Source organism: Ciconia boyciana, chromosome 1, assembly GCF_034638445.1.
Source record: "Ciconia boyciana chromosome 1, ASM3463844v1, whole genome shotgun sequence".
Taxonomy (NCBI): Eukaryota; Metazoa; Chordata; class Aves; order Ciconiiformes; family Ciconiidae; genus Ciconia; species Ciconia boyciana.
Genome location: NC_132934.1, coordinates 2660391 through 2675395, shown reverse-complemented (window position 1 = coordinate 2675395; position 15005 = coordinate 2660391). Strand labels below are relative to the sequence as shown.

General features: G+C 44.2%; 1 protein-coding gene across 1 annotated transcript in view; it reads left to right on the top strand.

The window, feature by feature from the left end:
• Nucleotides 1-15005, top strand: part of EXOC4 (exocyst complex component 4) — a 421757-nt gene that overhangs the window by 365036 nt on the left and 41716 nt on the right. Inside the window, exon 14 of the mRNA XM_072857159.1 lies at nt 1059-1237. Within this exon, the coding sequence (XP_072713260.1) occupies nt 1059-1237 (179 nt within the window). The remainder of the gene's footprint in view (nt 1-1058; nt 1238-15005) is intronic.

Sequence of the window (15005 nt, the reverse complement as noted above, 5' to 3'; positions counted from 1 at the left end):
TGATGGCATTATTTTGCTGCAGCTCGTTGCAGCTATTATGCTCAGCAGCATGATTCCTCATTGTAAGTTCATAAAAGAGCTAATGACAGGAAGTGGAGATTTGCAAAGTTGAATGAAAGTGGAATGCAAATTCATAACAAAAAGAGCAACTAATGATGGGAAGAGTGTACTGAGGACCATGGTAAATGTGCCGTCACTTAGAGTCTTTCAAAGAAATGCACTTGGTTTCAGCCAGGAGCTATTGTAATTAGATGTAGGAACCGTGTCCTGATTTTCTCCACCCTGACAGTACACACAAAGTCATGCCGGCGTCTCCTCCTTTACCTGTAAAAGCAATGAGAATATTTGCCATGCAAATACTTCTGGGACATAACCAAACATGCTCTTTGTGGAGACAAGTATTGGGAAAGCTAAATCTGAATGCAAAAGATGGAACGTGACAGTGGAGTGAGCAGTTACACGCCTTGAAATAACTTTTTTCAGCTTTTTGGGGGTAAACACGTTTGTCTTGGTCATCATTTTTCACCAGGTGCTATCTCTGTGCAGGTAAAATAATGCACGGACCGATATTCAAAATCATTTGTTTGTCACTTTGTCATGATAAGCCATCAGGTTTCACAGGAGATTTCTTTTGATAGATGTGTGAAAAAAAAAAATGAATCAGGGATTGGAAGAGCTGATTTACAAGGAAAGATTCAAAGTACTGCATGTGTGTTATTTATACATATCCCAGGGAGACGTGGAAAGCACCTGCATGTCTCAGCAAGGTGTAAATGCTGGGTGGGGGGAAGAGGTGCAGGAATTGATGGGGATGAAGTTTGTAACTATGAGGAATGAGGTGAAATTCAGAGACTGTAAATGCAGGGAGAAGGATTAAAAAACCCTCCCTGAGATATCCACTGCAACGAGACTTCAAAAACTCCACCAGACAACGTTCTTGAGACCCCATGCTGGAATAGTTCTACACTGGCTGGTTTGACCTTCTCCATGCTGTAGCTGATGTCTCCCCTTGCTGTCCTGTGCTGTATTTCTGAGGGTGGCTTTGGTTTGCATTTCAGGGCTGCTTTCGGCAAAGAGTCAGAAGTTCTCATTGGCAACCTGGGAGATAAACTCATCCCTCAACAGGAGATCCTGCGGGACGTCAGCGACCTGAAGGCCTTGGCCAACATGCACGAGAGCCTGGAGTGGTTAGCAGGGCGCACCAAGGCAGCCTTCTCCAACCTCTCAGCCACCCAGAGTAAGTAGCTCTCATAGGAGAACTTTTGTCTCAGAAATGGAAACCAGCATAAATATGCGGTTTTAAGCAGGAGTGAGCATCTTTTGTTCTGGATTTCAAAGTGGGTTTATGGCAGGCGGAAGTAGAAAGCAAAGCAGGTCCATCTCTTTCTTCCTAGTGAATGCTGTGGTGTGACATCTGCTCAGACTATGGTGGGCACCACGTGAGGGTGCCAGGAGCATCACTTCTAGCATAAGCTCTGAAGGGTCTTTCAACACTTGAGCTTTTCAGCAGTCACAGAATCACAGAATCGTATAGGTTGGAAAAGACTTTAAGATCATCGAGTCCGACCATAAACCTAACACTACCAAGTCCACCACTACACCATGTCCCCAAGCACCTCATCCAAACGTCTTTTAAATACCTCCAGGGATGGCGACTCAACCACTTCACTGGGCAGCCTGTTCCGATGCTTGACAACCCTTTCAGTGAAGTAAAATTTCCTAATATCCAGTCTAAACCTCCCCTGGCGCAACTTGAGGCCATGAGTCCCTGCTAATGACATTGCACAGGAGCAGGTATCAGTGCCGAGACAGGTTTCATTTGCTTTAAAGCATCGCTAGATCACTGAATATTTAAAAATATATGTATTATAAATTCAGTAGAGAAATTGAATAGCTCTTAATGAGGAATGCCCTAATGTGCATGTCACTGGGGCACTGATGCTCAGCCTGCAAAGGCAGAAGCAACCCTTGGTGAACCGAGGTGCCAGGAGGGCAGAGACAGGGGAGCCTGGAGACACCGCTTCTGCTCCCGGCTGTCAAGGATTGCCCGCACTACCTCTGTGAGATCATTTCACTGCTCTGTGCTTCAGCTTTGGCTTCTCCTCCAGGGAATAGTGATTTTTTTTTTTCTGTCTGGAAAGTGCTAGAGACATGATTAGTGTTGCTTCTCTTCTTATCGCTGTCATTGGTGTTGTCTGCTTGGGGACACGTTCAGAGGAGGGTTGTGGCTGTGCCCCAGAAGTAGAGCTCAGCATAAACAGACCTCAGCTCTGCTGCTTTCCACCGATGCCTTTCCACTGTTATTAACTCATGAGGAGTCACCTATAGCTCAGCTGACATGGGGTTAAGCTTCTCCTAGGACCAGGGGTTTGGATCTCACCTGCCTACCGAGACATTCCCAATAGCTGTCCTGTGTCACAGGTTGACCCTGGGGAGGTGGCCATGCATTTGTTAGAGCACTTCATAGTGCCCTGGATCCCTGTAATAAAATATTGTGTGTTTTACAAATATTGAACATCCCCTGTTGTCTGGGGGTTCTATTAAATGCAGCTGCCTCGGGTGTGGAAGGAGGCATCTACACTGTGCTGTCGATGAGGAGCGGAGGAGAAGAAAAGCGTTGCATAAAAAAATCCACACGGCTTGGTGGGATCCCAGGACACATGGGGACATAGTGAGGATACATGGCATTTCTGCAGTTTGTCATGCAAATACGGAGCAGAGTCCTGGGGGAAGGTACCCACAGGGGAGCAGGACTGGGGGCAGCCAGATCTTCTGAGCTCTTGTGGGAGGCTGGCATTGAAAATCCCCTCAGCCTTACTTTCTGGAAATTTGCTGGTGATAAATAAAGTCATAGTATTATATCTCCGTTAAAATAATTGTCCCTCGACAGCAGAGCATCTCTGGTTGACTGAGAATCCTTCCTATGGCTTGTAACTCTGCTGCAGAGCAGGACCTTTAAACTCTTTACTCCAGCTGTCCGCGATCAGTTTGTTGGGATCCAGAAGGATAATTAAGATTATACAATCAGCTAACAATTAAAGACCCAAAATACTACAGGTAGCTTTAATATTCCTGTAACCCCTACTTTGAGTTCTCAATACCTGAATGACAAGAAGAATTGCTGTGCTCTCACAGGGTGTACTTTAGAAGATTATAAGAAAAAAGAAAAGAAAACAAAACCCAATAGAAAATGCTATCAAAGTTCAGTAGCCAAATATTTATTCACAGAACTTTAGTTACTGAGAGAGTTCTTGGGGCTGAGGAGTTGTGCTCTGACAGTCAAAGTTGTTAAAAATAAAAACATCATTTATAATTTCAGTTCTAGTTGAAACTCAAATTTTTTAATAAATCAATATTTTCCAAACATAAAAGGGCATGAGCGTGACTTTCAGGCTTCTGAGAAGACGTTTACACGCAGCAGTGAATAAACATAAAAGTATGAAGTGTAATATTTCACTTGGCAGCATCCTCCTGACAATAAAAATTCATCTTCCTTTGTAATAACTTTATACCAATGCACTAAAATGTCTGTACACAAATGCCAGGAGTATCTGAAACAAGAGGAAGAACGAGCAGTGTTAGAAAATGATAGAGGCTGTTGACCTCATGGTTATAAATGAAACCTGGTGGAGTGTATCTCATAAATGGAACATCAATAGAGCTGACTGCAATCTGTATGGGAGAAGTAAAAAGTGATGCCGTGGGGCAGAGGTGGTGGTGTAAGTCAGATGTATTTACAAATCCAGCAAGCTACGATGATATACAGGGGAGTGCAATTCTTTGGGGGAAGAATAGGAAGAATAAACAACAGAGGAAAAATGAGATGAGATGTCTCTTTCCATCCCACCTGGACAGGAGGAGAAGAGCAATGCAAATGTGCTCAGACTGAGCTGAGAGGAGGAAAAATTAAAACTACCTGTTGTTTCAAAGATTCATGCAATGTTAATGCCATAACGCTCAACTGTCATACGAGTTATTTTGTTCTTTTCTGTCATGGTTTGATCATCTGAATTTCTCAGCGTCTCATTGCTGGAAGCCACAGCATGTTAATGAGCATCAGGGGAGGGAGGGAGGGAGGAAGGGAAATAACTGACCGAAAGTAAAGCTCAATAAAAGGGTTTTCTGCCACACGCTGAAGCTCCCCAAATTCAGATTCAGATTGCCGTAAGTGCAGCCAGCTTTGTCATTTCAGCATCGATAACTTTGACTTTAAGACATGCACACGTGAAACCCAAGCATTCCAGTTCATTGCAACGTGGTTTGTCATATGCAAGTCAACGGGCCATTAGTCACGCAGCTCGCTTTTTGGGTAGCTGGCTTTGGGCAGATGGCAGTTGTTATATTCCTTTGAGCAACTCTGTCTTCTGCTTTATTTTTCTCCTTGGACTAGATGCTACATTGAAGTGTCTATGCTTGAACAAGAGCAGTAATCTCATTAACGGGTAGCAGTGATGGGGTTTTATCTTCCCTGCTTACCACATGTTGGGCCAATGCATGATGAGAACACACCTCCAGGTCTTTGATCATTTCTCTTTTCTGTCCCAGCAACTTGAGATTAAATCTTGGTCCCGCTCAGGGCATCATCAAAGCGCTTAGTGAGCAACTGGGACCAGAATTTTTGGTGCAATGCCAGAAATACCGTAATCTCCCACAAGTCCATGACATGGTGGTGGTGGCCCTGTATTCCTTCCCTCTAGAAAGTCGGTAGCTTTTCCAGTAAAGCTTCCTTGGCTGCAAATGTGCAATTTATAGGCATAGCTATAAGTATTCAGTAACCACAAGGTGGAGTTGGGCAGGTATGGACATCTTTTGGGGAATCCTAAAAAGGGGGCTACCTGTTGGTGGATTTTTGGTTAGGCTGTCAGAAGGCCCCTTCTTAGAGATAAAAATTCAATAACCTTTTGCTGTGGATGTGCCACAATTATCACTCATTGCTAATAGAGTGTTTTATCATGCTGGGCAGTCTCTGCATTCTTCATTATTTAGTGTTTGCTAAGCTGATGGCTCTTCCATAGCTCTTCCCTTATCTGCACTCCTTCAGAATTGGATTTTATATTTTCTGAACCAGTCAGATATGACAAAGTCATTTTCTTTTGCTCTTGTCTTTTGAGGGAATACAAACTTCTTTTCAACAATAACCATTTAAGGATTAAAGTTGCTGGAAGAAGATGAATTAACTGAGGAAGTCAAGTAAATTTTAAATAGGTTTTATATGAAAATGGAAGTAGGGTTTCCTCTCCTCTTCTTCTGCTTCTCTGCTTTGTCATGTGCAGATATACCGTACAGTCATCCTTTTCCCTTGCCGGAGCTTCAGTCTTCTGAAGCCCTCTGAATATTTTACAAAGAAGGAATTATTATGCACGATGAAGGAGCTGGGACAATCTTTACATTTTTAAGATGGCTGCACGCTGTGTGTAGGTAGGAAGATGAAAGATTAGCCATTAGCTTACTGAGCTGCAGCTACCCTTTTAAATTCAGCCGGCTGTTGGCATCTCATGACTTCAGATCGTTGTAGTCAGCAGTTAACGACTGACTGGCTTCAGCGTTGGGTTTGAAATTACTTTCTCATGGAGCTCACGTAAAACAGGATTGTCTTTCTCTTCTAGATGGCTTATTGGAAGTTAAGTTTTTGCGTGTGTACCATGTGCCCACATATGTTTATAGATCAGTAGATACTCTTGCATCCACCCAAAGGTTTGCTCAGTGTATCATGTTCACTTTCTGCGTGTGCTTTCTTTCTTGTCCTTAATGAAGGATAATACCATTTTAGTACCTTACCAGTTTTATCTAGAAAAACAGGACTCCGGCAGTAGTCTCAAAAAAGACACCTCCTCTCCTGTCATTACCTTCTCCACAAAAAAAAAAAAAAAAAGGATCCTGAGGCTCAATATTTAGTCAAAGTAGGGAGGTGCATGAAGGAGCCCCCCGAGAGGAAGCATTGGGTCAGGAGGGTATTGAAATCAAGACAGAAATGGAAAAAACCTCTGCGTGTTTTTATTGTGGGCTGTTTCTTGGCTTTATGTAGCATCCCGGGTCCTGGATTCATGCAATTGGGTGAGGATCTTACTGTATTTGAAAACCACACTCATACATGCACACTTATCCTTTTTCTTGGAGAAAAGCTTCAAAAGCATGAAGGACTCAAAACATACTGTTTTTTAAAACCAGTCCTAAACCAATGATTTCTTTGACAGTTGTCAAAGCTCTTGACTTTTAATACCAGCTCCTCCCTGTCTCCTCGTGTCCCTTGGAAGTTGGCACTGGAGCAAAGATTCCTTAAAAAGCAAAGATTCAAAGTCTTCAGCACAAACCTGGCTTCAAATAGATGTCGGACTGATCCTGTTTCTGCAGTGGCAAAAACTAGAAGGTGAACTGTCAAAAACTGAGGAATGATATGAGTACATATTTGGTATTAACCTCTGCAGCTCAGCCCTGCCTACCTATGGGGGAAGCACCCCGATATTAGAGGAGATGCATGGGAGACCTTCTCCGAGGGCTCACTCCATTGCTGGGACTGCCGTGCCCTTGAAGACATCTTAACCCTGCTGCTGCCAGCAAAGCTGTACCCTCAGCAAAACAAACAGGATGGAGCCGTTCCTCCGCTACCTGCTTGTCACTCCGCAGACAGGAATTGCAATTGCTCACTGGCAGAGCTGGGTCTCCGCTCCGGCGGTTTGCGTTAGACACAGAGCTAATCACTGCGTTTGCTTAAGCCAGCTGCACGCAGGTTTAATGAGAAATGTGGAAACGCCACGTTCCCTTTCCAAAGGGGGGGTTTGCACAGATTGTTGGCAGAGCGTGGCTTTCTGACTCTCCCTCCCCATTTCACACGAGCCATATTCAGGGGGAATGGAGAGACCCAGCTCCAGGCAGGACGCTGCCTTCCCCCTCCGACCACGGCCTTCCTGCCCCCACCTCTGCCCCCAGTCCCACCGTGACAGCCATAAGCAGGGTGTTTAAGTGATGTCAATATGTCAAAGTGACGCAGATGCCAACATGCAGATTGGGAGATAAATCCCTCTTGTTCTTCCCGAGGAAGTCCTTTCCCATTGGATTCTTACCGCTTTTTTTTTTTCACCCATCAGAGCAATGGAAATCGTACCTTGCACCGTACAAAAAGCCAGCGTGGAGTTTGTTACTGTCACAGGCTTTATCCGGGAATGCAACAATTTTCCCACTCTTAATTCCCACTGCCACATTGCACTGTAATCCCGTGGTTTCCAAATTAGAGGCCTCAATCTCACGTAGGGTTGTGAACCAGCCGGATTTAATTGCAGAAATGCTGAGAAGTAAAATCACAGTGAGGACACCAACAATAAAGCTTAGGGGTCGTTGGCTTCACCTATTTATGTTGCAAAAAGAGCGTGGCTCTTCCCTGGCAGCTGGGTTGGGTTAGGAATGCCGTCAGGATGCACTCTGGTCTGTTAGTGTGTTTTTAAGGTGTTGTAAAATGAGGAGATTTATTTAGGGGCATTGCAAGGCTTGCAAGGACAGAGCTTGGCCCTTCTGAAGTATCTAAAAGGGCATTCAGCCTCTTAGCTTCTTTATCCAGGATGCTTCCAAAGCAGGTTGTTTTCTCCTGTTCAGGGGTGCTTTCACCCCCAAAGCAAAGGTCAACGTGTGGAAGAGACCTTCACCACTTCTTCTGCAGAGGGGCAGCTCTTCACCCTTTAGACTTGCAGCAGTTCAGGTGAGCTATGACTCCATTCAGAAAGGGGGGGGGGGGGAAGAAAAAAAGGTTTGTGCTACAGCTTTTTACCAAATACTGCAGCTATCTGTCACTGGCTGTCTCTTATTCATGATAATACTGAGCATTTGCATCGCATTTTCCAGCCATAGATCTCAAAATACTTTGAAAAGGTTAGGGAAGGCCATTACAGGATCAAGACTGTCCGCGGCCACTTTGCACCCGGAGGGTGAGCCTCCCCTTTTGCCTGGCTCTGTAAGCCTCCTCGTACTGAAATGGGCTTTGATGGCTAATAGAAAGCATCCTGCAACACTCGAGAAAGTGATGCCTTTTAAAATTGATGGCGGAGCCCCTTTATACCACTCTGCCAGAGTAAAGGAGCTGTAATTTACAGTCACTTTAAGGCCCCTTTCTGCTGACAGAGTGGTGTAAAGGGGTCTCAGTACAAATGAAAATCAGGCCCTTTGCGATGGTAAAATTGATGCCTTTCATTTCGTAGTCAGGCCACACAGTGGTGGTGAACTCAGACGGGTCTTTGTGTTTAACCCCGGTGTTTCTAATGAACTGAATTCAGCTCTTAAATGGGGCTATATTTCTCTCAAGTTGGAGCTGATTTTTTTTCTGTCACTGAACTTGTAACACGGCTTGCTGTATTGATTGCTCATGGGGAACTTTTTTGTAGAGATCTATTAATAGAGAACCTTATTTAAAAGCCAGATTAAAGATGATCAACACGTGCCTGACCTCGTGCAGGAGGATTGAGTTAGTGAATGCTGTTGCTTTATTATTGCAACAAAAGTACATTTCTTTCTAAAACAGAAAAAAGCTGCAATTTTTTTCCAAATGCAAACCATCTGCCATTAACTTAAAAAGATAAATCTTGAGTGCTTGTATTATTTGATGAATATCTGTTGCTTCAATGTAACTTAGTCTAAATGACAGCTTTCCATTTTAGCTTCTTAAGCAGTCTCATTTTCCAATACTTTTTTTTTTTTCCTGTTCCACTAACTGAACAGTTGGTGCTTTTCTGCAAATGCTCAAAACGTGATCAGATCCCCTTCTCAGGTGCTCTGAACCTTCAAAATACGATCATCTGTAATGTCCTTTTCCATCTCATAGCTGTGCACATGTCGTGGTTTAGCCCCAGCCAGCAACTAAGCACCACGCAGCCGCTCGCTCACTCCCCCCTGGTGGGATGGGGGAGAGAATTGGAAGAGCAAAAGTAAGAAAACTCGAGGGTTGAGATAAAGACAGTTTAATAGGGAAAGCAAAAGCCGCGCACGCAAGCAAAGCAAAGCAAGGAATTCCTTCACTCCTTCCCATGGGCAGGCAGGTGTTCAGCCATCTCCAGGACAGCAGGGCTCCATCACGCGTAATGGTTACTTGGGAAGACAAACGCCATCACTCCAAATGTCCCCCCTTCCTTCTTCTTCCCGCAGCTTTATATACTGAGCATGATGTCATGTGGTATGGAATAGCCCTTTGGTCAGTTTGGATCAACTGTCCTGGCTGTGTCCCCTCCCAGCTTCTTCTGCACCTGGCAGAGCACGGGAAGCTGAAAAGTCCTTGACCAGTGCAGCAACAACTAAAACATCTCTGTATTATCAACACTGTTTTCAGCACAAATCCAAAACATAGCCCCATACCAGCCACTCTAAAGAAAATTAACTCAATCATCTCAGCTGAAACCAGGACAGCACACATTGTTGGAATGGAGATCCGGTGTCCTGGGGTGATCCCTTTCCACCTCTGCCCTGGAGACTGTTTGATCAGGATCATGTTAACTCCCTTTGTGGCTACGGGGCGTTTTACAGGTGAACGCAAGTTCACCCTGTCCATGCCCTGAGCTGACCACAAGTTACATGAATGTGGGTAGTCCTGCAATAAGCTCAAGATGTCGAGCCCTGCACCTGGGTAGAGTGTATTAATTTGGCCTGGGAACGGCTGGTTCAAAATGGTGTTGGATGTCTTCGTTCAGATCTAGTTGGTTCAGAGAAGAACCAGAGGAAGCCGAAAGGAAAAGGTCTTCTTGAGCATCTTAGCTGTATCGCCGTGACTCATATCCACGCAGCTCCCTCTTGTCAATCCCACCGCTCAGCCTGTTCCTGTGCTGACATCTCTGGGATGCTGCAGGGATGACCAGTGTCGTCTCCTTGCTGCTACAAACCCCACCATTGTCCACAGCATGCTTGGGCTGGTATTTAGTCAAGAAACGAGGTACCTGCCTCGAGTCATGGGTTTCCCCAGATGGGACTCCCCTTGAGCAAGGACAGGGGAGCTTTGCCATCCTCAGCCGCAGTAAAATGTGGGTCTATCAAGTCCAAACCAAACCATCTGTGATCAGCTGCTAATTAATTGCCATTTGTAGTTTTAATAGAAGCTACAAATGTATTTACACTTATGTAAAGCTGCTACAAACAGGTTGGAGAATCCTAGCTAATATTTAGACCTTGGGCTCAGCAGATACGTCACGTCACCTGGAGTTACTCCATACTGAATGGTAAAAGCCTAATGGGGGAACTAGTGTCAGAGTGCAGAGGCCTTTCAGAAGACGTTTGGAGAGAAAATATTAAGTATCCATTGGTATCCTGACTTAGAGCATTTATGAGCCTTTTATCAATGACTCCAAGAGCCATTAGCAACATTATTGATGTGTTTTCTCCCGAAGAGCCTCCGGATTGAACGGATTGACTTAACATATCAAAATGGGATTATTTTTTTCCACTCTTAAGTGCCAATTCAGCAAAATTGTCTTGGATCTGAAAGCAAAGCTGTGTCTGTTGGTCTCTTAACACCAACTGAAGCTGACCAGGAGCTGAGCAGAGCAATTCAGGCAGTGGACAAGAGTCCAGCTGGTACCATCTTAGCTGAGTTGGCTTTTGGAGGACTAAAACCATGGAAAATTTGTTTGGGACACCAAAGCGTTAAGACTAACGTTCAAGACGAGCAGGGAACTGCTGACCTCGTGAAGACAAAATGGCTGTTTTGGTAAGCCTGAGCATTAAAAGATTCTTTTGGTTTATTTTATAATTTTGGCGATAAAATTTCATAGCTTAAATATGGGTCTGCTTTGCCGGATCTCAGGGAATGAAACCACACAGTCATCAGCCAACTAAAAGCTCTTGTTTTCTTGCCAAAGTGATCTCCTAGTGCCTTTCAGTGCCTTTTTTTCCCTTGAATGTCTGCAGTAAAGCTATTCTTATGGATTGGTGGTTGCAGCTTTCCCCAGCCTCAACGCTTTACATCAAATATTTAATGGTTAGAAAATGAGACGTTGTTTTTCTGACCTGGATGCTCAGCATTTATGGTTCTTTATCTCACACAATAGGCACACCACCGTGATGCAGTCCCAGTATTGATCTGGTGCCGTGGGGTCAGCACTTAGCTTACCGTCATGATTACACTAATTACTCTTGTTCCATCTTTCTTTCCTCCCACCCACCAGCCTTAAACGCAGGGGATTGTCATGTAAATAAGTGACCTAATTAGCAGTGCTTTCAAACCATTTTACAATGAGGATCCCTCATGAGTAATACCAGCAAATCAAGGTTTTTGTGGAAATAACTCCAAAGAGCCTGCTGTCCACTCCAGTTGGTTCAATGCATTAGGATCTGTTTATCTCTTCTGAAGAAAATGACTCGTTGGTGTCAAAGATTAATAGCAGTGAGTCCACCTGCTTCTCCTTGGCTTGTTAGAGGTGACAGCTTACTATAGTGTGGAAGAGGCAAAATCATTTTCAAAACTAGGTGACCAGACTCAAAAGTGTGGTCAATCGTTGACGTCACCAGTGAGTCACTTTGCCACGGTGCGTGGGCTATGGGATCATTCTCATCTAACTAGCATTTATATTCGTATGGGACTTGGGGGAAATGGCTCTTAAATAAGCGAGAATTGTGGAGAAGTCAGACTGTGAGTCTGATGCATCTGATGCAAAACGTAACTAAAGTTCCTGCTGATGTTAAGGTCATCTTTGTGCTTGTCTCTTTTCCTGTGAGTGGATTCTGTGTGTTTCCCATTCTTCAGCCTACGTTTGAAAACCCTTTGTAGTTCCCATGGATATGCATATTCACACCGTCCTCTATATCCTCCTGGACAAGACTCATTCATTCTTGTTTGTCTTCCAGCACAGACCTCCCTGCTGCTCCTCCTCTTGCTTTGCAAACCAACCTATTAAAAACAAACAGCCCCCAAACCACTTCTATCTATAACTGTCAACAGTCAAAAGAAGGATCCTTAAGGTATCCACTTAACTGTATTTATTTTCATTACACTTTCTTCACCTTGTCCCTGCCTCTTGCAAAGAAGAGCAGTTTTGCTCTTGGGCATCAGGACACCGATTGACTACAGGACTTCTGTTCCCTGCTCTTCCAGTGAGTGCAATAGACTGGGAGGTTTAAGGTCGTTTTAGAAATACGTCCCTCTCAGGACATCTTCTACCCAGAGAAGTTTTGCAATGATGTTTTGAGGGCATTTATTGGCAAGGTGCAGCTCAATATCATGGAGGACTCTGAGGAAAGAAAGGAAAAAGTTGAATTTATGCTTGTGTTTGCAAGGGAAGTTATGTGGAATCTCAGATGGTTTGGAGCATCACCCCCGTTCCTCGCCCAGTTGACCAGTCCCTTAACAAAACATCTTGATCCCTCAGTTTTTAATTCAAGGCTCAGTTAAGCTGCTTTGTGAGTGTCCTAATACCAATCACTGATTTTTCTTTTCTAGTTCTAAGGCAGCCTTATGTGCAGGTTGACAGCTTTTCATAGGTTTGGGGTTTCTTTTTATATTAATCCGAGTGCATGGCCCAAGCTCATCTTCCTTATTCTTTTAGCTGCCAAAAAATTAATCATTTCAATTCATGTAGGACACATCCTAACAGCGGTGTGGAGAATCTTCCATGAAGTCAGTGCATAAATGTCTGTTGTTCCCCTCTGCCTTGATTCACACAATGTGCATTTTTCTGTATTTTTCACAAATGCCCATCGTTCCTGCCCGATGCTCGCCAGTGAGTTAACAGCGGAGCTGGCGTGCTCTGAGTCAGATACCATTGAAATATCATTAATGTGATGATAAGTACATTATGTTTATTCTGAATGCTGTGAAGCATTCTTTATTGACAGTTGAGCTAAAATCATCTCCATCAGCTCTAAGGACACGGTGCCTTGTACGAAGCAGCTGGCCTTGAGGTTTTCTGTTTTCCTTCCACTCATTTTTGCTCCTTCATTCACAAATGTTGACCATTTTTAAAAGGTCGTCTCCGCCTATTGAAACCAGTGACAAATGGGTAAAGAAATTAGTTTGCTGGTGAATTTTTGGCTCTGTGTAGATTGATGGAAGTGTCTCCATTGACTTCACTGGAGCTATGATTTTGCCCTGTCTTTAATGAAAATTAGGTGAAGCGTGTGGCTGGTTTTGGCTAACCAAGCACAGAGGAGGGTGGGAACCGCCACACAGGCAAAAAATACTTTCCATAACTCAAAAGCAGATGAATGGGTTTTTACTAAGCTTTCTAAACCAAGTCACTTTTTGCCCTGCCCCTCTAGCTTGGAGACACCGTTTTTTCCCCCCTGATAATCCCTTTCCCGAGGCTGCATATTTGCAGAAAGTAATGGAAAACAAACCACTTTTAGAGGAGTTATTGCCTTTTTAAAAGTGCTGATTTCCTTGTGAAATTTATGCCTGCCAGCAGAGGCAGACGAGGAGCTCCGCAGGCAGCTCTAACGAGACAATTCATTAACTAGCGAGTGTACACACACCATAAAAAACATTAATTCACAAAATGAAAAACTAATAGAGTGTTTAGCCTGTTCTTTATCACCAGTGACAGTCTGTGCTCTCCTCATCATTAGTGTTTACTGAACTGATGGGGACTGCAGCCCAGCCTGCTTATCACCACTCATCACAAATGAGGTCGCGATGCTTTTTTCCGGCACGCTGCCTTGTCCCCTCTCCCACACTTGAATTTTAACATGGAGTGAAGGGCAGAGAGGCATGGAAGGAAGCTCTCAATGCCAGCCTTCAGTTTTGTCTTGCTTTTCACAGAGTTTGGGCACAAGTTCTCCTTCCTTCTCCATCCTCATCAGAACCTCAAGGAGATTTGCAAGGGAAAATCCCTTCCTTAAGTATCTTCCCATACAGTCCTGGTTGCCTCTGCTAGGCAACAGGATTCATTAGTAGGAATTTGCTGTGAGTAGTATTAATGAGAAGCTCTCCCTGAGCTTGCTTTCTCTTTACTTCTGCTTGTCCTTTAAGTGCTGGCATAACTTTGCCCCTTCAGCACCAGTGAGTGGTTTTGCCATTGATCCCAGTAAAAGGTGAGCCAGACCAGTTCTGAATATTTAGATAATTCCGTCTTCCCATCTCTTGTTTGAAAGGCCCCGACCTCTTAAAGTATGTCCTTTCTTGGTATTTGTTTTGTTTTAACAAGAATCCCTGTTCTCTCCTGTGTTTCTCTATCAATCGATATGGTCTGCTGTGTGCTCAGCCCACACGTGCGTGGTAAATGTTCTCCATATCTCAGAGCTTTGCAGGGGTCAGGGGCGAGGAGGAGGGTTGCGGCCGTTGCATGTGAGACTCGGTGCTTGGCTTAGGTAGGCGCTGACTGTCGTCACCTCTGCTCATCGGCTCCCGCGCTTGTCGGTAGAGACAAGCGTCTGTAGAAACAAGCGTCTGTAGAGACAAGTTCGTCTTGGAGTCAAGAGTTAATCTTACCCATCGTTGTGGAAGTGAAGGTCAGAGCACCGATGTGCAGAGCCACAGTCCTTGCTAGTTGCATGGACTAGGGAACTGCCTTTCGGTTTGGAGCCTATGTGAAGAAGACAGCTGACATCAAAAATCAAAGTGTTAGATGCCAGATACGTTGAAGGTTGGACTAGATGACCTTTAAAGGTCCCTTCCAACACAGACCATTCTATGATTCTGTGATCTTGGAAGTCTTGGGAGATGTCATTGCTCTTAGTGATTTTTTTCTCTATATTTAAAATCTATAAAGAGAACAATTTAGGTTAAAACGAGCAATGCAGCAATATCTGCATAAATATTTTAAGTGTTCAGCCATATCTAAGAGGCCCAAAGGTTCACACTTCTGAAAAGGAAGGGGGAGAATATCAAACCCAAAATCTAGCTTTGGTTCCTGAATGCTTGTAGCTCTGAAATGAATCTCGTGAACTTCGGGAGAATCAAAATCCAGTTCCAGATTTTATGGCTCATTCCAGTCCTTTTCTATAAAGCTGCAGCTCTGAGATCCCCAAACAGACCAATTTAGAGGTAGGCAGTGAATGATCTATGCCTTAGAGCTTCAAATAATACTCCTGCAGCCAGAAACCAG